Source organism: Nansenia antarctica, assembly GCF_963989245.1.
Source record: "Nansenia antarctica genome assembly, chromosome: 1".
Lineage (NCBI taxonomy): Eukaryota > Metazoa > Chordata > Actinopteri > Argentiniformes > Microstomatidae > Nansenia > Nansenia antarctica.
The window spans coordinates 84,333,738-84,361,486 of NC_137674.1; the positions used below are offsets into that span (position 1 = coordinate 84,333,738).

General features: G+C 43.4%; 1 protein-coding gene across 1 annotated transcript in view; it reads left to right on the top strand.

The window, feature by feature from the left end:
* frya (furry homolog a) overlaps positions 1-27,749 on the top strand; it is a gene marked incomplete at its 5' end in the record, with an annotated part of 103,480 nt that overhangs the window by 3,818 nt on the left and 71,913 nt on the right. The window contains 4 exons of the mRNA XM_080531586.1: positions 6,705-6,904; positions 24,214-24,267; positions 26,470-26,609; positions 27,062-27,152. Of these exons, the coding sequence (XP_080387712.1) occupies positions 6,705-6,904; positions 24,214-24,267; positions 26,470-26,609; positions 27,062-27,152 (485 nt within the window). The remainder of the gene's footprint in view (positions 1-6,704; positions 6,905-24,213; positions 24,268-26,469; positions 26,610-27,061; positions 27,153-27,749) is intronic.

The following is a 27,749-nucleotide window of genomic DNA, read 5'->3' on the forward strand; positions in this document are numbered from 1 at the left end:
CTGTGTGTGTGTGTGTGTGTGTGTGTGTGTCTGTCTAACTGTCTGTGTGTGTGTGTGTGTCTGTCTAACTGTCTGTGTGTGTGTGTGTGTACAATATGTCTGTGTGTGTGTGTGTGTGTCTGTCTAACTGTCTCTGTGTGTGTGTACAATATGTCTGTGTGTGTGTGTGTGTATGTGTATATGTGTATATGTGTATATGTGTATATGTGTATGTGTGTATGTGTGTATGTGTGTGTGTGTGTGTGTGTATGTATGTGTGTGTGTGTATGTGTGTGTGTGAGAAAGGGCTGTCGGCCTGCCCGTCCTAACTGACTGCTTTCTTCAGCTCCCGTCTCCAGCTGAGCTCAGAGCAACATGAGACACCCTGTTTCACTTCAATAAGATCAATGTGCCTGAATGTAGTCTCGTGTAACACCACGCTCATGTTACATTTAACGGTCCTCGTGTTTCATTTAACGACCCCCTTTAAATCAAAATGTGTCCTGGGTCGTTTTTTCTGACTTGTTGGCTGTAAATCTCTCCCTGCTTTTTTGTAGGAAGTGTACATTTTACCACGATATCCATGCGACATTGTTTTGAGGAGTTAACTACTCATATTTGATGAGGAAGGGTTTGTAACTGACTGTATGTTATTGAATGTCTGTATTGTTCCTTAGATCTCAAAGTGTTATTAATCATAATCAAGTGAGAATGACATTCTCAGTTCAACGAATAGTGCTTTTTAACACTGCTTGTTGCAAACAGTTGCAGATTGTTTGTAGTCATTGCTGTAACATTCTGGCTACTGCAAATGTGGTGTGTGTATACAAGGAGATCTTTAAAAGCCTTTTATATGTTTATATATGTTCCTCTTGCAACCCTGGTTGAGTTGGAGAGCAGTGTGTGTGTGTGTGTGTGTTGCTAGCTGAGCCTGATAGAGAGAGTGTTCAGAGTGTTTACACTCTGGTGGTCTGTGTGTCTCATGCTCTGGGAGAGCACAGAGGTGGGGGTTGGGGGGGGAAAGGGGGAGGGCTGATCTGTCAGTATAGTGTGTACCCCAGGATAAATATAGTCACACAACTATGCCACCGTAGCATGTTAGACCTCATCACTCCTCTGTGCCTCGGCTAAAAATTCCGGCCTGACCTTCACTCTTGGAAGGCTCCGGGTTGATCACAAGGTAGGAAGGGAGCCACCGCAGCACAAGACAGGAGCGTACGATAGCGAGATAGCGAGATCGCGCTGTTGTGGACTAGCGAACACAACTATAGGACCTTAACAGGACCTTAACAGGACCCCACTGTGGGGGGTCAGTTACTTCAGCATGGAGCATAATGCCCAGGACAACAACAAGGAAACCAACCAAGGAGAATACCATGATTACCACACCAAGTAATGGACGTTAGAGCGTGGTGGTAGTAGTAGTAGTAGTAGTGTGCGTTTGTTGTGTTGACTCGGAAAGCCACCAACAACCCTGGATACCCTACCCTCCTTCCCCACCATGGACGGCACGGCGGTGTGCTGGAGCAAGGCCAGCGTCATCAGCTTTATCAAGGGCCTGGGTAGGTGTCTGTGGTGGGGGGGGGGGGGGGGGGGGGGGGGGGGGGGCTGGGTAGGTGTCTGTGTGGGTGGCTGTGGTGGGTGGGTGGCCTGGGTAGGTGTCTGTGTGTGTGTGTGTGTGTGTGTGTGGGTGGGTGGGTGGGTCTGGGTAGGTGTCTGTCTGTGGTTGGGTGGGTGGGTGGGCCTGGGTAGGTGTCTGTGGTGGGCTGTGGTGGGTGGGTGGCTGTGGTGGGTGGGTGGCCTGGGTAGGTGTCTGTCTGTGGTGGACTGTGGTGGTGGGGGCCTAGGTAGGTATTTGTGTGTGGTGGTTGGCTGTGGTGGGTGGGTGGGAGGGTAGGTGTCTGTGGTGGACTGTGGTGGGAGGGTGGGAGGGTAGGTGTCTGTCTGTGGTGGACTGTGGTGGGAGGGTGGGAGGGTAGGTGTCTGTCTGTGGTGGTTGGCTGTGGTGGTTGGCTGTGGTGGCCTGAGTGGGTGGGTGGGTGGGTGAGTGAGTGGGTGGGTGGGTGGGTGGGTTGGCGAACGGCGGGGCCCACCAGAGTGTGTGTGCTGTTAAAGCCATGCCAGACCAGTCACACATGCTGGGCATTCCTCACAGGCCATATCCAAATGCACCATGTGCTGGAGAGAACCGGCAGAGAGGATATCTCTCTCTAATGCTGCCCCCCCACCCTCTCTCTCTGCGCCCCCCCCCCCACCCGAATGCAACTCAGCCTGCCTGGGAAGCGATAGGATACCCCCAACTTTCTCTGAGACGCAGAGAATTATTGTTGTGTTATTGTGAGTGTTGTCGGTTATCAAAACTTAATTTTCTGAGACGTGTGTAATGCTTTCAGCCTTCTGTTTGTATATGTATATGTTCATACAGTACTTTTAATAGATAGATAGATAGACTTTATTTGTCATTGTTACAGTACAGGTACCAAACAACGAAATTTAGGAGGGGAGGCTCCCCTGGTGTTTAAGAAAGGAAAAAGAAACACATTTTGGAAAAAGCATAGATGCATAAAATCACAAGAAGATAAGGAGCTGGTTTACATCAATAGAGGCTATGTACACAATCCACTGTACTATACTGCACAGATAGTCAACTAGGGTTGTCATATTGCACAAGAAAGTATTTTTTCACATTTTTTTTTAAAGTGTCACAGTTTGCAGGCTTGAAAATGTACATGTTTGTGCCTCAGCACTAGCTGCCATTACAATCCGTCCGGACTTGTCCTGGGCCCAGAACTTAGGCCTTTTCTGTGTTCAGGGCCTTGACGGCCCTGTGGTAGAAGCTGTCCTTCAGTCTGTTTGTCCTAGCGGCCGGGGTCCTGTACCTCCTGTTCGAGGGCAGCTTGACAAAGTGTTCGTGCCCAGGGTGGGTCGGGTCCTTGGAGATCTTGGAATTAATCTGCAGGTTACACTTTTATACAGTATCCACTGGTCATATTTGTGTGCGTTGACGTCAACTTGTTAGTAGGCTACTGGACAGTTGTTGTTGATCGAAACAAAGTTTCGGTCACTCAATTCCAAGAGCTGCAGCTACAGTATGTTGTTGTTGTTGTTGTTGTTGTTGTGGTATACATTCTTATTGTTAGCTTTCATAAAAGTGGATCTTCAAGGTGGAGTGCATTTCATAGCCTAAGTGTTAAATTAACAATGACATCTAGGTTACAGTCAGAAGCACAAGACTTGTTAACTAGCAACATGTGCCCCTTTAAACAGGCAGTGTGCTTGTGGTCACAGCAAGTCTTTGAAAAGTGTTTCTGTTTATGGACGCTAGCTGTTACCATGGCTACGCTCTCTCTAGTGATGTAATAAGAGGAGCATGCTGCATTGTCATGTGCTGTACATGAGAGGAGCGCTTCTATGATGTAATATAATAATAATAAATAATAATAACCTTTATTTGTGTCTATGCACTTTTCCTGCAAACATTGCAGCTCAATGTGCTTTAGAGATGGGTTTCTAGTCTTGACTTGAACATATTTGCTGAGGTTGCATCCCTAATGTAAACTGGCAGTGCATTCCACAATCTGGGTACATAAAATGAGAATGCAGCCTAACTAAATCTTTTCTTTTGGACATGTGGTACACAGAGAAAGCCAGCATCAGAAGACCTAAGAGCTCTATTCGGCTGATTATGCTAGAAAAAGGTCTTTCAGATATTCTGGTGCTGTGCCAGTGAGAGCTGGATGAAGAACTACCCTTCATATTAATGTAATGGCTCTAGACAGCTACAACCAGAGCCTTGCTGTGTTAATTGTTCCCTGTGCCTGTTCGTTAACTCTGTGTTCTATGTGCTCATGTTATCTGTCGCTTGTTGTTTCTGTGTTTTCTGTTTTCCCCATATTGTCAGCGTCTTTGAGCCCCGGAAAAGCGCTATATAAATACAATGAATTATTATTATTATTATTCATGTACTGTATATATGTTACGGTACATGTGGGAAAACTTGGATTAGGGTTAGGTGCTACGTCCACTTGGTACATGCTGGCATGTCTAACCCTACCCCTAACCCTAATCTTAACCCTAACCCTACCCCTACCCCTAACCTTAACCGTAGCACCCTAGCACCTAACCCTAACCCTAGTTTTCCCACATGTACCGTTGTCCCACATGTACCGTAACATATGCATGTATGAAAAACAACACAGGTTATACAGTACATCTAGCCTCCATCTATATCTGTGGCTGTGGCTACCACCATTCAGTGTGACTGTGCCGGTGGAGAGACTGATCTGTTTATTTGCTCAGATATAATAATAATAATAATAATAATAATAATAATAATACATTAGACTTATATAGCGCTTTTCTAGACACTCAAAGACGCTTTACAAACTGAAAAGATTGAGTAGTAATAATAAAAAGAAACAAAAGGTAAATAGAAGAAAGTATAGGGGCATAATTGAGGTAGTGCTGGGGACACATGGGAAGGGGAGGGGGGAGAGGGTTAACTGGTGAAGGCGAGCTTGAAGAGGTGGGTTTTGAGGGCCTGTTTAAATGTTGGGAGGGTGTTGGCCTGTCTGATGTGGTTGATGCAGGTATGCACCTGCACCACAAACTGATGTTCAAACAACAACCACATCTTACCTTGGAATGTTACCCTTTTTACCACTGAACTTGCAACACTGAACATCATGTATTTATTATGTCTGCCTGTCTTTATCTGTCAGCAGCTCAGGAACCAAATAGTTCATGAACCAGGGAGGATCTCTCTATTGTTATATTATGCTGCATACTGTACTAGGAAAAGAGATTCTTGTGCAAGTCTATGAGTAATCAGAGTGTTTAAATCGTTTGATTTGATTTGATTTGATATGTTTATTTGAGAAGGGACAGTGCAGGTTAATGAACAAACTCCATGTATTACAAAGTGTTACCAGAAAGCTTGTAAACAAGTCATGTTGCATATTGAGGGGAAATACATGTATGCAACAAATCACAATAACGCTTTAATACATCATATATAATACATAACATTACAGTAATGAATTCACTGCTCTCCATGAGACATACTGCTCAACTATGAACGTGGTTTGGTTTGGTTGGTTCTGTGTCAGTGACAGAGATTCAGAGACAGATGTTGAATCGTAAACCCATAGAGAACCCCTGCGCTGCCACAGGGACTCTGATGTTTCATATGAGACTCTGATGTGCCCTAATAGAGCCTGACACACACACAGTACCTGCCATGCTGTACGTCTGCTGCTGGTGATCTGCTGGCTGTCCAGTCTCATCTATCACCTACAAGACTGCAGCTGAGAGGAAAGCAGGGAAGGAGATCAGAATGATAGAATTCAGAATTTAGAATTCAATTCAAGGTTCTGGTCATCACTTACAGAGCCCTTCATGGTCAGGCACCTGCATATATCTGTGACCTACTGCGTCCTTACAGCCCCAGTAGGTCTCTCAGGTCCTCTGACCAGGGTTTGTTGGTTGTCCCCCGTGCCAGATTAAAAACCACGGGTGATAGAGCATTCCAAACCGTGGCTCCCAAGCTTTGGAATGCTCTGCCCTTGGATCTTAGATCAGCGGTCTCGGTCGAGGCTTTTTAAAAAACAGCTAAAGACTGTCCTGTATAGACCCCACTATAGCCTGTCTTTCTGTGTCCTGTTGATGTTGTTGTACACTTGTTGTTTGTTACTTGTTCTTATTTTCACTTGTTTGCCTATTTTAACCTGCTATAACTTTTGCTCTTTTATTATGTTCTCTATTATGTAAAGCACTTTGTGACCCCTGGTCTGGGATAGGTGCTATAGAAAGAAATACATTTTACTTACTTACTTACAGTCTCTGATACAGAGTCTCCTTGAATGTTTTACTGAGCAGATTTACAACAGTTCACTGAACCTGAAGTACAGTTTTGGGTTTGAGGCAAATCATGCAAAGTGAACATTTCACACTACTAATTAGGCAAGGTTTGTACACTGTCCTCGGCTATTTTTAGCAATTTATTTTCACTGTTTTGGGGGAATTTAAGTAAAGTTAAACTTGGGAGTTGTTTGGGTTGTTTTATAGCCTGAAGTCATCAGTAATGAAGCGCAGGCCACTTCAAAGCCGTGGGTGAATGATGTTCACATACAAAGGATTTCTTTTCTCAAAGGGCGATGACATACTGAAAACAAAATGAAAACACCAGCTGCTAGTCAGGGTGTTGTCATTTCATTTCCATATCCACTCAGATGGGGTCAGATCAGCAAGCTGATGCACTGAAGCATCAGTAAAGACAGCCTCTGAGACAGCTTGTGCTCTGAGGAGAAACTGTGAGGAATGTCCTATATGTCAATCAATGATATTATGAAGGAAGGAAATATGATGTCACACAACTTTGTTTGTTGTATGCTCAAGCCAAAAAGCCACAGGCTTGCCACAAAAGGATTTAGTTTGTCTTCCTCATATTAAAGCTACTTATTCCAATGGTCTTCACCCATTCACACACACATTCACACACCAATGGCGGCAAGCTACCATGCAAGGCACCGGCCCACTCATTGGGAGCAATTTGTCTTGCCCAAGGACACCTCGACATGTGGCCAGCCGGGGCTCGAACTGCCGATCTGCCGACCTTGTGATCATTAGACGCCGGCTCTACCTCCTGCGCCACAGCCTCATGCTAGCTTTAGCTAATGTAATGTAATGATGACCTAACCCTACTTGTGTGCTGTGTGTGTCCTCAGCTTCGCCTGTGGGGAACGGATACAGCAAGCCCCCCGCCCCGCCCATCAGCCTGACCCAGGGAGAGAAGGGCCCCCCAGCCATGATGCCCGTCAGCATCGACCCCGAGAGCAAGCCTGGGGAGTACGTCCTCAAGAGTCTGTTCGGCAACTTCACCGCCCTGTCGGAGCGCAAGATACGCATCATCATGGCAGAGCCTCTGGTGAGTCAATACCAGTCCAATACCAGTCCAATACCAGTCCAATACCAGTCCAATACCAGTCCAATACCACTCCAATACCACTCCAATACCAGTCCAATACCACTCCAATACCACTCCAATACCACTCCAAATAACAGTCAAGTGTCATCATGAAGAGCAGTTGAACAGGCTATAAAGGAATGTTCCACTTCTTCCAACAATATGCTTTCCTGGCGTGACCTCTGACCTTGGTTGGGTTGGTTGGGTTGGTTAGCCCAGGCAGTGTTTTGTATGTTTCTGGGTTAGGTAGGGTTAGGGTTTATTTCACATTTCGTTGTCATGGTAACACAATACTAAGAACATTACAGTCTGGTTAGTGACTTGAAATAATGGTAGTTGTTTGGTATAGCAGATAATTTTCAATAAATAAAATGGATGACGAGCTCTTGGGAGGTGACAAACAAGGGAAGTGAGGTGGTGACGTTGGCAACAAGCCTAGCCTGGGTTGATAGAAACAGGTGCATGGCTGTCTGTGTGTTACAGGGCTTTGTTTGAGGTTAATGCTGTTTTAGCCGATTGTAAAAGTCAAATATAGCATACATGTTAGTGTTTCACAGAAACCTACATATTATTAGCCTCATAGCATAATTGCCTAAGTCATGCTTCACTTGTGGTCAGCCGAGCCATCTTTGTATGTAGTGTCAAAAATGCCTATGTCAAAGAGATGACTTGGGCAGATAGTGATTTTGGAATGTAAAAAGCATTCTGATAGGCTGATGTCATAGAGGCAATAAAGCACAGTGAATCAGCAGTGTTAGGGGGTGTTCACACTTGACTTCTTTTTTTAGAAAAAAGCGCGGCCTTCAGCGCCTTTTTACATACAACCCTATGGGAAAAGGAAAAAAACGTCCAGGGTTAGCCTTTTAGCCTTTTAGCCATGGTTAGCCTTTTAAAAAGCGTGAGAAAAGCGCTGCTGCCGCCGCCTTTTTCAGTTGAATTTATTTAATTTTTCAGAAAGGCACAGTGTGATGTCAAGCGCCTTTCTGACAGCTGACCAATCAGGACGAGGAGAGTAGGTACGCGTGTAACCTACTTCCTAGCTACCGGTGCTCCAAGACGTCAGACCCATTAAGATGGACAAAAACAATGTAGTAGGCCTACTACCAGTTGAACAACTCGTGATTGCTACTGGTGTTTCATAACGTGGTTCCAGTGTTAGCAGTATTCGGCAGAAATCTTCATTTTCCGCAACACTGTTGCAAATATACCCAGTTCAACACAACACACCTTGCAAATATACCCAGCGATAGACTTGGTAATAGTCGTAGCCTCTGGGAGTTAAAGGGAAGCCTTGTCTGCCTCTTCGACATGACTACATCGTCATGATTACAAAGATGCCACTTAAAATTCATGAAATCCACGTTTATTACACTTTATAAATGTATTACTAGTATTTGACTGACTGTCAGTCACGAATGGTCCCAGTATTGTGGCTTCAAGTTGGGTTGTAGTTGTGCTTGCTGCAGAGCACGATATTTTTGTTTTGATCCTGTTCTTTTACCAACTGCTAAGACAACAATAAAGTAAACTAGTTACTTTAGCTAGCTAAAGATATTGGCCCCCCAAATCATTTTACAACTTGTTATAATTATGTTACGATGTTTCTCCGCATTGAAGGTATAAGCAACGCAGGGTGCGCTCGTAAATTCGCTCTGACAGCGCCGGAGCGCACACTGGGTTCAACGTCATAAAGGGACCAGGTAATTTGATTGGACAAGAGGCATTCCATGAGTGCTGATCAGATTTCCAGGGCGAATTTACGAACGCAGCTAGCGAACAGAAGACGAAAAAAAACGTCAGATCAGATATATAAACAGGTTATTTTGATAAACTGGACACATTTTGGGAATATACAGTATATGGTTACTTTCTCGCCTAAAAACATATTAAAACTTCATAAAATGACATGTTAACACTTGTATTGCCAAAATTACAGCTTTTAGCCAATGGAGGTTTAAATCGACGATTTAAATTGCCCGCTGCTAGCCGGTGCGAAATGCATTCTGGGAAAAAGGCGGTGAAGGCTGCGCTTTTTTCCTTTTCCCATGGGTTGTATGTAAAAAGGCGGTGAAGGCTGCGCTTTTTTCTAAAAAAAGAAGTCAAGTGTGAACACCCCCTTAGGAGAGTAGAGTTAGGCAGATATCTCAATTTGGCCAAAATATGACTTAGGCAATTATGCTATGAGGCTAACGAAATACAAGTATTTACATCTCAGTACAACTGACGTTCCTTCACTGCTGAGAACACCCAGTAGTCTGCACCTCCAAAGTGGGGCCTGAATAATTCATCTGAGTTTAAATAATTATGCTAAAAGGGGGAAGTTGTTAAATACCTTGTTAGGTTTAATTGTTCTCAGGGGACAGGACAGTCTGTCTGTATTGACAGTCCTATTGGCATATCGACATAGGAACAGTCTTAGGACACAGTGTGAAGGGTTTTTGTCCTTAGTCACACACAAACTGTATGCCCTGGAGCTTTACCTTTACAAATACAGCAGTTTGTTTGTTTATTAGGATCCCCATTAGCTAATGCCATGACATTAGCTAGTCTTCCTGGGGTCCGACACAAAAATCATATTTGAACAATTGTAAACATTGTATACATACAGACAATTGTAAACATTGTATACATACAGACAATTGTAAACATTGTATACATACAGACAATTGTAAACATTGTATACATACAGACATCATAATAACAGTCATAATAACACTCATAAACAGCATAATGAGTTAGCATGACAGTGAGCAATCCTGTCTTCAGGGTGACCAGAAATGATATTCATGCTAATCACTGCTTTAATAAAGGGATTGTATTCAGAAATATTGTACTGTGGATAGTAACACATAGAAATAGTGTGTACTCTTTCATTCAATTCACTGTGATCTCACAGATAGAGAGTGTGTTTGAGTTTTGAGTTTTTATTAGGACCTCTTTTAGCCAATGGCTAATCTTCCAAGAGTCCTTACATTAAAACATTACAAAAATCAGTATTTCATTACTTCATACACTTTCAGTACATGTCAATAAACCTTCTGAAACATGGCATTAAAACACATTAATACACAATACATAACAATAGCAGAAAAGCAATACATTCACTTGGTTTTGCATAAATTAGTCCCCATGACCATCAAAGTGAGTTTTGACGTGTTTCTTGAAGTCTCTCCTACGTAGGCCTCTGAGAGAGGCAGGTAGCCTATTCCATAAAGCTATTGCTCTGTAAGAAAATGTGCGCTTACCACTAGAACATCTAAAATTCGGAGTGACATAATTAGTGGAAGCTGTTGTTCGTTGGAAAAGTGAACCCACCGACCCACATTTCAACATTGATCATCACGATCCTTTGGAAAATGACGGGAACAGGTGTGAATGACGTCTGCAGGGTTTAGTTTCAAGTTTTGTGATGTCAGTTAAGTGTTCCCTTTCTACAGGATGTTTACCAAGATGAGCTGTATTACAGCCCTGTGGGATTGTGTTCTGTTCAATAAAAAAAGGGTAGTTTATCAGGGTTCCTGTGCTGGTCTTAAAAAGCCTTTAAGTCTAAAATCCAGCAATCCAATTTATAAGGCCTAAAAAGGTCACAAACCTCAGTTATTCGGTCCAAAAAGTAGGTGCTAGGTCTTAAAAATTAGATCCTGCAAGGAAATCAGTCCGACAACATCTATTTACGCGGAAATTAATCAAGCTGGAAGCAAAAAAATGCCAATTCGCTTCCTTTTTTGTCTGTATGGCAGTGAAATCCCTAATTTCATCACCTCAAGGATGACAAAAATATATCATATGGTGTCGCGAATAGGTCTAACATTTTATTCAAAGAGGTCTAAAAAAGGTCTAAAAAGGTATTAAATTTCACTTGTTGAAACTTGTAGGAACCCTGCTTTATGTGCAATACTGTACAGTATGAGGAATTAGTACCATCTGATCGACTTAAGTGAGAGGATTGTGAAGCTTGTCAGCTTCAAACTGTCACATTGTTGTTGAGTCATTGATGAAGGGAAGCAAAGTGTTCTGTCAATGAGAGTTTTGGGTTTGACTTCTCCTCCCCAACACGGGTTTGTGCAGGTCAGGGAGGGGGGCTAGGTTACAACAGCTGTCATAAATACTCATAAGCAGAAGGGGAAGAGCTCTAGTGCAGTAGAGCAGTCACCACCTGCCCCCCCAGCTTGAGATTAATATCGTGCCAAAATCCAAGGAACATCCAAGGAAAATGAAGTGAAAGTGATACTTCATTCCACATTTTTCAAGAGGAACAGCAGACTCAGTTATGTACTGGTCAGTATTCATGGAAGTGATCCTGTGTGGTTCAGTTGGTAGTACGCAGTGCTAGCAACAACTACTGATGTTTACATTACTACCGTTGAACATACTGTATATTGCACATTGCACATGTCTCCTGACATAGCTTCTTTTATACTTCTGCACATTAGATACTGTACATAAACTACCTCACTGTACATAAACAACTTCACTGTACATAAACTACCTCACTACCTCATAATTTTACATAGCCCATAAGTGAATATACCTCTAAACTATACTGATGTTTACAATACTACCTCTGCACATACTGTATACTACATACGGTAGTTACCTATCACTACATCTTGTTCTTATATATTTATATCATGCCCTTTATCACTATTGCACTTCTGGTTGGACGCTAAACTGCATTTTGTTGTCTAGTAGTACTTGTACTCTGCGATGACAATAAAGTTGAATCTAATCTAATCTAATCTAATCTAATGTTGGTTACAGTAGATAACCACTGGGATTATACAAACAATGTACTATACTGTTCTACTTGAAGTTGCTTTGGATAAAAAGTGAAATCTAATTTCAAGTTCCCTTCGGAGGCTAGATTGAATCCCTCTCCAAGTACTTAGAGTGTGTTTGATGTGGTGTCTGGGGTTGAGACAGGGCTGGGAGGGGCTCTCAGGGCTGCTGTGGCCATCCAGACGCTGTGCTAGGGGACCAGGGGGCAGGGTGTTTGTGAGGGAGCTGTTATGGCGCTTTTCCATCAGCAGCCCAGCTCGGGTCGCGTCAGGTCGGTTCGGCCCGCTTTGGCCCGCTTTTGAACAGTTCTGGTTTTCCACTATACACAACAGACCCGGAGCTAGTAGGAGGAGTAGGCGATAGTAGGCGGAGTTACGCGTCATAAAAGCGCGCCATGGTGGTGACGTATATTTTCACGAGACACAACACAGCAACAATAGCAGCATGGAGGAACTTGCAGCTATCGTATGCCTTTCCCTCGGCATGTGGTATATTATTAACCGTGTTTTTTTGGAGAGAAAAGAGAGAAGACAGAAGAGCAAAGACAGAAGGAAGGATACTCGAAAGAGGAATGCTGAAAAGAGAAAGAAACTTATGTGGGCTATCGTAAGGAGATGGCTACTACTTTACCTCACTGTAGCATCATTGTTATGTTCAGCATATGAGATGGCTACTGCCTGATTGTCTGCATGTTTGAATCATTTCTATTGGATTTTGTTCTGCACATATGTTGTTCTACACATAATAAAGTCATGTTTTTTGAACCCTTAAAACCACTGCCTTCACTTGTCTGCTTTATGAACTGTAGCATCATTGTTATGTTCAGCATATGAGATGGCTACTACTTTAGCATCATTGTTATGTTCAGCATATCAAGTGGCTAGTACTTTAGCATCATTATGCGACTGCTGTTATTTTGGGAACACTTTTCTCTCCCCCCGCTGTCAGTTTCAACCAGCTGGCGCGGTGCTGCGAGCAGCAGCGGGTTCATTGAGTTTACGGTTAAAAGCATAACTTCTCGGGGTGTACAGCACTCTCTCTATTTCGGGCTAAACTGTGCAGTGTAGCCGGCGTCCTGGTTCCTCCAGCAACCGGACACTTCCATAAATAACAACAAATATGTATAATACCACGTTCATTGATAAAATGACGCCAGGGATGGAAAGGGGTGAAGGGGGATGATGAAGCTCTGGACTACGGAACGGCACAGCACAACGGGGGGAAATGCGATAAGAATTATGTCAAAATGCAGCACCATCATGCACAGATCAGCCTTAAAACATGTAACGTTAGATATATATCGTTATACAGGGAGCGATGTATTTCTACGGAAAGGCTGATAGATTGTAGAATCTTCTTGTCTGTAAAACGATGGAATCAATCTATTGAGGATTGTGATCTTAAATGCGTTGTGTCATCTCAGGATAGATTAGGTGCACAGCATACACATTTGACAAGGAAATAGAATGTTCAACACGGGTTGGAATCTCTGTACTTGATTTATTAAGACAGTCAGCGAATGGTCCATCAGCACAGTATCTCAGCATCGGCATTCAACGACATCATTATACAGACAGGCTGATAGATACGAGTGCAGCGCTGTCTTGCTGGTAGTCAAATATATTTATTTATACAGCATATGGATGTTACGTGCCTGTTAGCCTACTTGCCGCTTTCAGTTCTAGTAGATTTGTAGTTTAGATCTCGCAACCAGGGATTGGGATGCGATGTATTTCTACGAAAAGGCTGACTGACGCGGGGCTCCAATCTCCGCGTTTATAGAGTGCTCCGGTGTCTTGCTGGTAGTCAAATATATGTATGTATATATACAGCATATGGATGTTACGTGCCTGTTACCTGCCGATTTCAGTTCTAGTAGTTTAGATCTCGCAACCAGGGAAACGCCGACAAGACGCGAATCTACCGGCATTTGACTCATGAGTGAACGGCGAAAATGGCTGGACGGCACAGCTTGGGATTCCATTGAAGTTGAAGTTGAACTCCCGGTTCATCGAGTTTACGGTTAAAAGCATAACTTCTCGGGGTGTCAGCGCGGTGGTTAATTGCTCAAAATGACCGTAGACCGATGGTGAAGTTAGCAAAGGAGTATTGTGTTTGTATCACCTCCACAGCCGGTGTTATTCACGGGCAAAGACGGTGCATAATAGTGATTTTTGTGTTATGCTTGTTGTAAATAAAAGTTATATGATGCATTGAAATGACATTAAACTAAGATAATACGATGGTCAGCATAATTTTTCGAATCTTTATTAATAAGCTATTACAGAAACTGTAGTGACATTTTCCAAGAGCGAATGTGGTATTTCAAGATGGCGGTTAGCAAAGAAATCTATGAACATGGGATGACGATTTCCATTGACCAATCAACGGTGTGCAGCGTCACACGTCACACGCAGCCTGGCAAAAAGATCCGGGTCTAAAAATGTAGACCCTGGTATCGAAGGGTAGCTAAAGAAGCGACCCGACCCGACCTGACCCGACCCGGGCCGACATATGGAAAAGCGCCAAAGAAGCAGGCCAGCCCGGGCTGGCCCGGCCTGGCCCTGTAATGGAAAAGCGCCATTAGTCTCCGGCCTGGGCTCAGCAGGGAAGTGTTAATTACCACAGAGAAAGTGCCCCCTCCCCCTTGATCTGTCGTGCCCCTCTCCAGAAGACTGCAGGGAGGATGACTCTGCCTTTGTTTGTCCCTCTCTATCTCTATGCTATTGTCTGTGTACACCCGTACGCAACAGTTTAACACTAGAACAGCCATGGGTGGGGAGTAAACATTTGTTTACATCTTTGTACTCGATAACATTTCAGGACCCTCCTTTCATGACTTTTCCTAGATATGTGCGTTCTACCACCCAGTATCCTTACATTTTCAAAAGTTTTTCTGTGTAGGAGGCAGGCCAATTTAAGAGACAGCCAACTAGTGGTCGTTGTGTGTAAATAGCAGCTCTCCATTGTAAAGACTATGGTCATTTGACCCCCAAGGCGGCTCTTATAAATAGTAATAGGAAATAGTAGTTTATCCTAATAACAAACCATATATCACAAAATAAATCAAAGATTGCATAAATAGGAAAAAACAGGCATTCAGAAATAAGGACAGGGCAGGACTGTCAGTAGTCCAGAAAGAACTAAAACAACTGCTTGTTAGTGCAAGGAAAAAACACAGGGACACAATGGAACAAAGTTTTTTGACTTCCAACTCTAAAAAACTATGGGACACAATGAAATCAGTGACCAACATGAACCCAACAAAAAGACAGATCATGACCCAGGGTTTCCGTTAGAAAAATGTGGTGCCGGTCAACGTGTCCGGGAAGATTTCAATGTGTCGGACAAACGGGAGAAATTCCGGTCATCATATTAGAATATAATATAGGTGTTTGTCGCGGTGATTAGCTGTTGTGTAGCCCAGGGTTTCCGTTAGAAAAAATTGCCGCCGGACATCGTGTCCGGGAAGATTTCGATTTACCGGACAAACGTGATATATTCCGGACATATTAAAATATAATAAAAATAATTTTTTTCAAAATTATATATTTTTTTTCTCCAAATCTAATATAGCTGTTTGTCGCGGTGATTACTGTTGTGTAGCGGCCTATATATGCCATTTAATGTCTATTTCTCATCCGATACGATTAGATGCGAGCTATAAAATATATAATAATATAACATGATTCGCATATGTCCAGCGCTGAACGGGCGCCTCTGGGAACTGAACAGACAGCATCGATCAATGAACGGACTCCACATTACGTTAACTGAAGTTTGTTAAATTGTTTGGGATTAATGTGAGTTTTCTATTTTCTCTTTCCAGTTTGACCCTTTTTTTATCAATAAAACAACGTCATTTCTATAACCAGGTCTCGCTGGTTGGGAACGCATTTCGTTTAGCTGATATGTTACGCAACCGAACAGCTTCGGGAAAACGAGTAGCAGCGCACATAGTAGTGAGCAAATACTGACTTCCACTTTTAGTCCTAGGCAAAGGTCCAACACAATCAATTATTACACGTTCAAATGGCTCCCCTATAGCAGGAATGGGATGCAATGGTGCGGGTGGAATGGATTGATTAGGCTTACCCGCCATCTGACAAGTATGGCAACAGCGGCAGTGCTTGGCAACATCCGCCTTCAGTCCGGGCCAAAAGAAATGTTTCAATATCAGCTGATAAGTTTTAGTTATACCTAAATGTCCTGACCACTGGCTCTCATGTGCTACAGATAACACCTGTTGTCTATAACCCACAGGCACAACCACTTGTTTTACAGTATTCCACTCACAACCATTTGCATTAGGAGGAGACCATTTACGCATTAATATCCCATCGTTAAGGAAATAAACTACGTTGCCCCCTATTTCAGATTCCTCACTAGCTGCATGTAAAAAACATTTGTTTAATGACTGATCAGCTACTTGAGCGACACGCAATCGCTCGCCGGTTACCGGGAGAGATAGGCTGTCAGCGGATGGTATGGTAGGACTCGGGGAGGATGGTAACTCTACCACTTTCTCCCTGGGAGAAGCTGAAACAATCGGGTTCTCATCCCTTTCAGAAAAGGCTTGCATAATCACACTATCACAGAGAGAAACATCGCTATCCTCCTCTCTGCCTCGACTCGATTGTGCACGAGTTATAGCGCACACCGGAAACAACCGCTGTTTCGCATAGGCAGCCTACACATTAGGAGACATCATCATGCCGGTGTCAAATCATATCATAATAAAAGAAATACATAGCCTATATATTCGTCTTTTTTAAAATAGAAGGAATCAGAATGTGAACTTTAGCGAATTGTATTCCAATTGTGCTTAGAGGGAATTATTTTCACCGGACATAAATGTCCGACGAGTTTTCATTTTGTCGGACTTCAATACATTTTACCGGACAAAGACCGGTAATTACCGGTTAACGGAAACCCTGTAGCCTATATAGGCCTATGCCATTTAATGTCTATTTAAATTCTCATCCGATACGATTAGATTGCTAACTATATTATAGGCTTTCATGATTCGCATGCGCTACTATGGCATAATATGTCCAGGGCTGCACGCGCGCCACACTGGGCAGCCTAGTCACCTTTGCTACTTTGAATTACGACTGTAGGCTACTTTAAGATGTTTATTTCAATTGCATTAATGGGATTTGAGTATGTAATTGGTAATTTTAAGTATGCCTAGTTTAGCTTTTGATGGCTATTTGAACGGACTGCATCGGTCGATCAATGAACGGACTCCACATTACGTTAACTGAAGTGTGTTAAATAGTTTCACGACAGTAATGTAGGTTTTTTATATTCTCTTTCCAGTTTTACCCTTTTTATCAATAAAACAACGTCAATTCTATAACCACGTCTCGCTGATGGGGAAGGCATTAAGTCTAGCTGCCTGTCAAATCATACTTACTCAGACTCGGGAGTATGAGAATGAGGAGGATGTATCGGGGGGATACACACCCGTGGACTATTTCACCTTAGTGGCACAAATTAAACTCTAACACTATAGATAGACTAAATTGAACTAAAATGATGGACACCGACTGAATAACTGAGTGGGGGGAAGACAGGTCTCAAATGTGGAACAATTATAACATTTAATACATAAAGATAAAACATACACAAATATATAACATTGATATCCCTAAACTCAAATGTAGTGTGGTATTGTCAACCTAATCTAATCAATCCTAATTAATGGTACCAGTAGCCCAGGCTGTCGATAGTAGCGCAATAAGCCGCTAGCGTCCTTTACTGGCCGCATCTCACGGCCCTCGGTGGTCATTCACTGTGCTCTAGCACATCCAAAACACGCAGAACAATAACCTTGACTCCGGTCACTGCAGTGGTTTTATTTAGACTAGATCAAACTCAATGAACTGACTAAACTACTTGCGCCGTTGAGAGACAGGGTTGCCAGATAGGGCGGGTTACCGCCGAATGGGCTACTGGGTTTAGCGGTTATTTTCACCGGACATTTTGACCGAAGAGGTTTAAATATGTCGGACTTCAACAGATTTTATCGGACAAAGACCGGTAATTACCGGTTAACGGAAACCCTGTCATGACCCTAGACGAACAACAAAAAGCAAACGAGCTGAATGACTTCTACCTGAGGTTTGACACACGGAACTCTCAGGAGTGTGACCGTGTGTTGCAGACCCTGCCAGAGACTGATGCCAACTGCTGGTTGGAGGTAAATCCTACCAGCATTCAACGTCTCTTTAGCAGGGTGTCTACCAACAGGTCCACAGGTCCAGACGGTCTATCAGCTTCTCTTCTCAAAAACTGTGCAGAAGAACTAACAACAGCATGGTGTCCGCTATTTGAAAAGTCCCTGAATACCGAGGTTCCAGCTCTGTGGAGGAAGTCAGTTATAATCCCTGTGCCGAAAAAACCTCGTGCCATGGAGAATAATGACTTCCGCCCCATTGCTCTAACTTCCATTGTGATTAAATGTTTTGAACGATATGTACTGTCTCTGCTTAGAAAACACATTGACCTACTGCTAGATGTTTTTCAATTTGCCTATAAACAGAACCGTAGCACGGAGGATGCTATTCTCTATATCACACATTCTGTATCCAAGCACCTCGAGAACAAAAAGGCCTATGCCCGAATTATGTTTGTTGACTTTAGTTCCGCCTTTAATACGGTACAACCCCACGTGCTCTTAGGAAAGCTCAAAGACATGGGTGTCAATAGTACTTTAATCAAAGGATCCATTCCTTCATGTTAGAAAGAGAACAGCAAGTGAAAGTCAATGGAACACTGTCAGTGACTAAACACTGCAGTACAGGTGTCCCCCAAGGTTGCGTTCTGTCCCCATATCTTTTCTCAGTATACACCAACGACTGTAAAAGTAACCACCCAAGCAACCATATTATAAAATATGCTGACGACACTGCAATTCTAAGTCTCCTTGATAAAGATACAGACCCCTCGGTGCTCCATGATGAGATTAACATATTCACTAAATGGTGCGACAGCAACCATCTCATCTTAAACCTCACCAAAACTCAGGAGGTTGTGTTAGACCCAAGGCAGGTAACTGACCATGAGCCTGTGGTCGTTAAAGACCAAACAATCATCCAGGTGCCCTCTTATAAGTACTTAGGTATTCAATTAGACAACCATCTCTGCTGGAATACACACTTAGACAGCTTATGTAACAAACTACAGGAGAGGCTTTATCACCTGAGGCGACTCAGACTTTATGGGGTGAGAAAGCAGATCATGAGAATTTTCTATCAGTCCATTGTTGAAAGTGTAATCAGATATGGAATAATTGTGTGGTTTGGCAACTTAACTGTACAACAAAAAAACAGACTAGTCAGCATTCACAAAACAGCTATGAAAATTGTAGGTGAAAGAGACTATGTGATCCTAAATAAACTATATGAAAAAGCTGTCCTGGACAAGGCTAACAAGATAATCGCAGACCCCCAACATCCGCTCTCCACAGAATACGAAGTTCTCCCCCTAGGTAGAAGGCTTCGCATGCCAAGATGTAATTATAAGCTCTTAAAACTATCATTTGTCCCATTCTCCATTAAACTAATCAATTCGCTCAAGCAGAAACGATGATTAGGACATGATCACCAGCACCTGCACTTTATCTTAGACACCACTTGAAGGGCCATGTGCAATATTCGAAAACACCACTTGAAGGGTTATGTGCAATATATATTTATACCAAATGATGCCATGTCCAGGTGGAAACTGCTACCAATGTCACTCAATGTTTGTTGCTGTCCTGTTGTTTACTTTGTCTACTGTATGTTGTATGTATCGTCTCTGTTGCACTTGAAGCATGAAAGTACCATGCCCAAGACAAATTTCCCCTCGGGGACAATAAAGTATAATCAATCAATCAATCAATCAATTATAGTAGGTAAAAGGTTGATATAGGCTGCCTCGTTTGCCTAGTAAAGTGTGACACGTTCTAATGCTTTGGTCCTCATGTCGGGATCCGATGTAACGATTCGAAAAATGTGAATACATTTTGTTGAAAATCACTGACACATCGCTAGTCAACTAACATGGCTTGTTTTGTGAGCCTGCTAACAATGTAAAGTAGTGTTATAGTTAACTAGGTAGCGGTGGGGATTACTCACCCAATCCATTGCGTTGCAGTATTTTGGCTTGACTAGCGAGTTTATGTTGTGATTCTCAACAACGTTGAAACTTAGTTTGTAGTCTTTCAAAAGAAAATGTCCCAACATTTTGATTGGTTGCCGACATGCGGACCAAATGATCAGACTGTGTCACAAATCTCAAAAGGGGAAAGGATTCAAATAGGACATGTAATTAAATCAATACGATTGCAAATGTAAACCTGTAACTAGGGATGCACGATATGCATTTTTTTCCTACCGATACCGATGTTTACCCGCTTCTCGTGGCCGATAACCGATATTTTTTATTTTTTTTATTTCCTAGCACCAGGGGAGCCCCCCCTCCCAAATTTCGTTGTTTGGTACCTGTACTATATCAATGACAATAAAGACCATTCAGATTGTTATGAAGGCCCACAATTTAGAGCCAGTTAGTTTCCCCGAATCAGCCCTATTTTGCCCCTGTTATTTCCTTTATTATTTTCCATACTATTCATGTACGTTTTCATGAATAGTGTATGTATTGTTATTGTAATTGTATAAGTTCTGTCTTAGATTTGTTTAGTATTGTGCAAGCGCCAGATTAGTGGGCGTGGTTTTGAGTGGCGTACGTGACCGGATGTATGATTGGCGTACGTGACCGGATGTATGTTCGGTTGGTATATATAGCGACGGAAGTGGTCTGTGCGTTAGAGTGACGAGAGTGAGAAGAAGAAGAAGAAGCTTCGCGGGAACGTGCTCCAAACCAATGTGACAACTCTGTGTGAACTTTCTAGCTAGCCAGCCAGGTTCAGGAAGTTTGCTCAATAAAGTCGCTCTTTATCCTGAATGTCCAGGGAACTGTGAGCCGTACGGAGTTTTAGTGAGTTAACAGCGCTAGCCCAGTTTAGCTGTGTCACCGTTAGCCAGCCTTGCTAGCCGCCGGCTGCTAACGTTGGCGCATAGCGAGACCCAAGCTGGACAGAGCCGTCGCCTCCACGAGGTGGATTGCGACCGACCGCTGACACCACCGGAGCTGACCGTGGACCACCGGACCTGAACCATTCACACCTCGTCGTTGACTACGAAGAAGCCCCTTTCCCTTCGAGTTGCAACGTCACTCCCCCCCCTTGTCTGCTGCCTTCCTCGAAGCACATGCGAGCTCCAACCAGGCCTCAACGCGCTCATTTCAGTCCGGGACTCTAAGCCTTTTCAGGCCAGGTACTGTGTGTGAGTGAGGGATTGAGTGTGTGTGTGGCCGGCGGGGAGGGAGTATATATGGGGATGTATATATCATTTGTATAAATAAATGTGTTTGTTCATATTTGATACATTGCTGTGTGTTTAGTTGTCTGTTAGCTAATGCTAATGCTAATGCTAATGCTAATGCTAGTAATGCTAGTCTAAAGGGTTGCTGGCGCCCCCTGCCTCTATCCTCCTACACTGCCGATTTAGCTCAGAGTTAGTTAGATAACCAGCCCTTCCTAAATTCTACAGTCCTTTAGCTACTCCCTGGTTACACAGATATAATTTCACAGTTGATAACCTGTAGTTCATGCACACCTGAAGGTAAGAAAGGCTATGTAGTACTAGTGAGCAAAGATTGATGATTTAATATCGGATATACTTCTCTGGCTCAGTACAGCCTCATTAACGGCAAGCTGTAAACTGTGGGCCATACAGCCCAAGCTTGCAACTTCACATTCCTCACAAGCCTTGGCCATATTGCGCGCATTGTCCCTCAGCACAACGTGCACCCGCTCCTTAGTTATCTTCCACTGTCCAAACATGGTTTCAAAAGCCCCGCGGATGGCTGTCGCAGTATGCGAACCGGAGAACTCCTGTGCATGCAGCAGTGTCTTCTTCATATTGAAGTCCTCATCCAGCCACTGGGCCGTCAAACTAAGCATACTGACTGACTGGACTAACGTCAGAAGTCCGTGGCGAATACAGTGTCCGTGGTAAAACTTATCTCGCTAGTATCGACCAGACTATGGATGTGTGTGGCGACTGTATCATACATAGCAGGCAGGCACACGTCTGCAAAATAGCGGCGACTTGGGAGTGTATACCGGGGCTCTAAATGTGAAATTAGCTGGCGAAATCCTTTATCTTCTACTACAGAGAAAGGCTGGTCGTCGAGGGCCATCAACTCCATTATTTTTTCATTGATTGCTTGAGCCTTTGAGCTGTCTCGAGTGAACTTCCTGCAGTTTTCAAATGCGTGTTCAATAGGCACAGCAGCTTTTTTTTCCGCGGCTAGGCTACCTTGTTCTGCTACTACTAGTGCTTGATATTCCTTCCATACAGCGTGCTTGCAATGGTGAATCTTAAGGTGACTTATGAGATTCGTTGTGTTGTAACTCGTAGACCTTTGCCCTCCTCTCCGAACTTTTGTCGAACGAATGTATTGCAAATTGCAAACGCACTATCTGCCTCAGAAACTGTGAAGAATGTCCACACCGGGGAAGACATGTTTCGCTCTCGTCTCGTCTATATACACTGCGTGTCTGTACGCAGGCGCAGCAGCATGAGCGCGGAAACCGGAAGCAGAAATATTTCCGGCTTCATATTATCGGCTCCAGTGGCGGCTGGCCGATAGAGGGCGCTGGGGCGCCGCCCCCACCTTCACTTCCTAGTTGCGATTTGTAAAAGTGTTTTTTTTAAATAAACATTGTTTATTCACAAAATGCGGCTGATATTCTGTCGGCGCCTATCAGCATTCATTAAAAATCCTCCAATACAATAAACATTTTTATCTGTGTGTGTGTGTAAAACTCACTGTTAAAATACATAGGGGGAGAACGCGGGGCGCCGGTCAATGCAAGTCTATGCCAGGACGAATACTTTTCGCTTACACGTGAGCTGAAGCAGCGCTCCAATTGGCTGTCTCTATTTCTTGGCCAGGGCGCGAAAATGTGCGTCCTGAATCTCCGGTTGTATTGCAGACAATGCATTATGCTGAGGACTTCCGACTTCCGGTTTTCCGGACTTCGGGCTTCCGGAGTATTTTAAATGAACATTCGTAATGTCTGTCTCTGATGTTCATGGTCAATTAAATCAGCCTATTTTGTGCAACTAATAATGTTCCCGCTAATGGGTTAACCGAGCAGCCTCGCACCTAACGTGCAAGCACCTATCTTCGAACTATTCATAGCAATATGCGCGGGGCAAAAATAATCTATTGCCTCTAAAATCACCACGAACAGAACGACGGAGGTACGGGTAAACACGGCTCATGTTCTGTCATCAAAGGTAAGAGTTGGTTTTCTTTAACTCAGCTGATGCATTACCTTGCTGTTGTTGTTTACCGAATGCTCCATCTGACTGTCACACTGTGATTGTACTTGTGTAAACAGTAACACAGACGGGGTGAATTTCATGAATGAAAGTGAAAGTTCTGTCACAAAACGCTGTTACGTATCCTCACACATGTTTAAGTGGGTATTGCGTGGGTAAAGTGAAATTACGTCTTTGTTTCGAGCGCCAGTGCGTGTTTTATGCGCGTGCACGCGAAAAAAAAAGAAAGATAAATACTGATAAACATTAATTTCCCATTATCGGGCCGATAAATATCGGTGCCGATAATATCGTGCATCCCTACCTGTAACAAATGTGACACGGTCTGGGGGGAAAGCTCTGCATGTCGGCAATTATGAACTCGCGCAAAATGACCAAAAAGCTTTGACTCCTGTGAGTAAAGAAAAATGTTATATCTTTGCACTCCCTCAAATTTCAGGACCCTCCTTTCATGACTTTTCCTAGATATGTGCGTTCTACCACCCAGTGTCCTTACATTTTCAAAATCACATCAGGAAAGTATGAAGCTATTTTTCAGTTTTTCTGTGTAAGAAGCAGGCTAATTTACAAGACGCGCCAACTAGTGGTCGTTGTGTGTAAGTAGCAGCTTTGCATTGTAAAGAGGCGGTTCCATTTTTTTCCGTTTGATTCAGAAATGAGTTGGCTCCAAAGAAAGGGTTCCTGAGAGCAGGAGAGGGAGAGGGAGAGGGAGAGGGAGAGGGAGAGGGAGAGGGAGAGGGAGAGGGATGGCATGAGCCCAGCTTCCCAATGAAGGGCATTATGATTAAAGGCAGTAATGATGTAAGGCGTCATTAAGGTGCCATCTCTAATGTCTGACAGCAGAGCGCCACTCTCAGACTGACTGATGGTCCTCTCATTACGGTTAATAAGTCACCCTCCAAAAATACTCAGCACTTTTCAGACCGGGCCTGACAGAGGGATAGAATTATGAGCTAAAATCTTAGAATCTAACTTAGAATCTTAGAACTTCTAACATAGAATCTTAGAACTTTTCTAACCTACAGTATTCCTCTTTTTGTCTGTTTGAATGGTCGTTTTTTAATGCTTTCTTTTTGTGTTTTGCAGGAGAAACCGTTAACTAAATCTCTTCAGAGGGGTGAGGATCCACAGTTTGACCAAGTAAGTACAGTTTATTGGACATAGATTAAAACGATCTGGTTAAAAAGCAGAAATTGATTAAAAGCATCTGGCAGATGTCATGATGATCAAAATAGTGAAGAACTATTTGGCCTGAATAGCTGTTGAGAAATCGTTTTGACTTTTTGAAATGTGTAAACAACCCTTTATGAAAGATTTAAAATGATGTATAACTAGTTCATAATGAAAGAAATCCATAATTCTCTATAACAGTTAGTTAATGTTGCATACTAATTCTAACAAGACCACACTGATGTAGTACAGGGTAGTACATATTTCAACAAATTAAACATGGGAACATGGATGGTGGATGGATTAGATGATGGATATGCTGAGCAGAGACCAGGGCATCAGGGTTTTAACACAACGTGGCGTTAGAATTATAAGGTTCTATCTCCATGTTTGTCAAAATTTCGTTTTTTACATAATCTGATCCATTAGGTGTTTATTAATGCCTGTGTGGTGTTATTTTTTAAATGTTGAATTTTTTTAGTTAGTAATTAATAAAATACAAAGGTTCCATCTCACAAAACATAATGGAATGTAAAAACGTTGACGCTCAATATCTCTGAACTGCCCTAGACGGAGATAGAACCTTATAATTCTCACGACTATTACACCTTTGCACTCGATCAAATTACAGGACCCTCCTTTCATGACTTTTCCTAGATATGTGCGTTCTACTACCCAGTATCCTTACATTTTCAAAATCACATCAGGATAAGCTAGTATAAAGCTATTTTGCAGTTTTTCTGTGTAGGAGGCAGGCTAATTTACAAGACACGCCAACTAGTGGTCTTTGTGTGTAAGTAGCAGCTTCCCATTGTAAAGACTATGGTCGTTTGACCCCTGAGGCGGCTCTTACAGTAAGGAAACATGGTGACAATTGCTAGATGCAGTCTATCCATCTATCTATCTATCCATCTATCTATCTATCTATCTATCTAAAAAGACATCCAGCTGAGTCCCGTTGTGTCATAATACCTCAGAAAGGTCGCCTAGGACGGTCACAGAACCACAGCGGTTTATGTTCGTGTCTTACTCACTGGACACTGTCCTCTACTGTAACATGAAAATGCTCATGGCCTGAAAAGCTGAAAGCCCCGCTCAAATCCTAAAAAGCCTTTCAGCACCAGCCAAGGGCAGGGGGACAAGGGGTTGTTTACCTAGCGAGCGTACAGTTGGGTGTGCTACTCTAGGTGTGTACAGCCAGGCAGGCCTGCGGAGGCTGCAGAGAGAAGGGCTTTTTCAACTGCCACAGGGGTGCGTTTGTGTTGCTGCCTGGGGCCATTCAGTGGCAGGACAGAGCCAGGATTCTTCTCCCCTCCCGGTGCTGAATGAAGGGCGCGCTGTGTTCCCCTGGTTCCCCAGGCTCCCTGGCCAGACTCCCCACCCTTCCTGCGTGCTGCGAGCTAGGGCCCTACCCTGTCCGGCCCTTTCCCTTTCCTTCCTCTCCTCTCCCTCCCCTTAGCTAACGCTAACCCCCCTGGGAATCTCAGCTAGCCCCTACAGGCCCATACAGGTGCAGAGTATCCTCTCTCCTTTATCCTTCCCTCTGCTCTCCTCAAGTCTCTTTCTCTCTCGGTGTCTCTCTCTCTCTCTCTCTTTCTCTCTCTCTCCCTCTCTCTCTCTTTCTCTCTGTCTCTCTCTCTCTCCCTCTGCTCTCCTCAAGTCTCTCTCTCTGTCTCTCTCTCTCTCTCTCTCTGTCTCTCTCTCTCTCTCTCTCTGTCTCTCTCTCTCTGTCTCTCTCTCCCTCTGCTCTCCTCATGTCTCTTCAGAATCCCCAGTTGATCTCTCACAGATCTGTCACTCCAAACTTGAAACCTTTTTGTTTTCTTTTGGTACAGATATAAAAAAAACATGAGACTTGTTGCATAGAAGCTACACAACAGTGTTTACTGTTAACTGTGTTAACTTGGAAAAAATTAGACTGTAGTTACACTGGACCATGTACATGATATATAACAACAAATGTACACATTTGTGTGGCCTGGGGTGGTCCAGTGGTCTAGCACCGTGGTCTACAGTGCACACTGCCCTGCTGACATGCCCTCTCTCCTTACTTTCCTGTCTGTCTTCACTGTATCTGTCCAATAAAATGAAAAATATGAGTGAGACTGCACCAAAATAGAAAATAACTTTAAAAATAACTTAACGTTTGCAAATATCTGCTTGTCCTTTCAGTTGATCAGCACCATGAGCTCTCTGGCGGAGTACTGCCTGCCCTCCATCTTACGCACGCTGTTCGACTGGTACAAGAGACAGAACGGCCTGGGGGACGAGTCACACGAGTACAGACCCAGATCCAACACTAAGTCCAAAAAGTGAGATATAAATCTACTTTATTCACCACTTTTATCACCACAATTACCTCAAGGAATTGGAACAAATAGAAAATACTGTTAGCCTCATAGCATAATTGTCATGCTTCACTTGTGGTCAGCTTGTGGTCAGCTGAGCCATCTTTGTATGTAGTGTCAAACATGCCTATGTCAAAGAGATGACTTGGGCAGATAGTGATTTTGGAATGTAACAACAAGCATTCTGATAGGCTGATGGCATAGAGGCAATAATGCACAGTGAATCAGCAGTGTTAGGAGAGTAGAGTTAGGCAGATATCTCAATTTGGCCAATATATGACTTTTATTATGCTATGAGGCTAACGATATGTTTCATTCACATTCTAAAACTTAAGATAATGCTAATGTACAACTGTAGTTTTACATACTGTACCTACTTTATAACTTGTCCCCCCCTACCTCTCTGTCTCCCACAGCGATGAGCAGCAGAGAGATTATCTACTTGAAAGGAGGGATCTGGCCATCGACTTCATCTTCTCTCTCGTACTCATAGAAGTTTTAAAACAGGTGAACTGTTTAATTCCTCTCGATATTCACTCTGACGTAGTCTGACCCTGTCCCTCTTAATACAATAACGCCATTCATAGTGCACACACACACCCAGTTCTTGAAACTTTCATTCATACCATAGAAATGTACTGTATCAATGTTACCATTCATAATAATTGTCATTAGATATGATTCCCCTAGAGCAAGGCTGCTCAGAACAACAACTTGTTGAAACTTAGACTCATGACTGGTGTTTTCTGACTATAATGCATTGAGACGAATGTTTCATATTTTTAGGGATGTTAGATCATGTAATGACTGTGCGGTGTATGATCCTTCCTCTCAAACCTCTCTCCTCTCACCTCTCTCTCCTCTCTCCTCTCTCCCCCTCTCTCCTCTCTCCTCTGTCTCCTTTCTCTCCCTCTCTCCTCTCTCTCCCTCTCCCCTCTCTCTCCTCTCTCCCTCTCTCCTCTCTCTCCCTCTCTCCTCTCTCTCTCCCCTCTCTCACTCTCCCCTCTCTCTCCCTCTCTCCTCTCTCTCCCTCTCTCCTCTCTCTCCTCTCTCCCTCTCTCCTCTCTCTCCCTCTCTCCTCTCTCTCTCCCCTCTCTCCCTCTC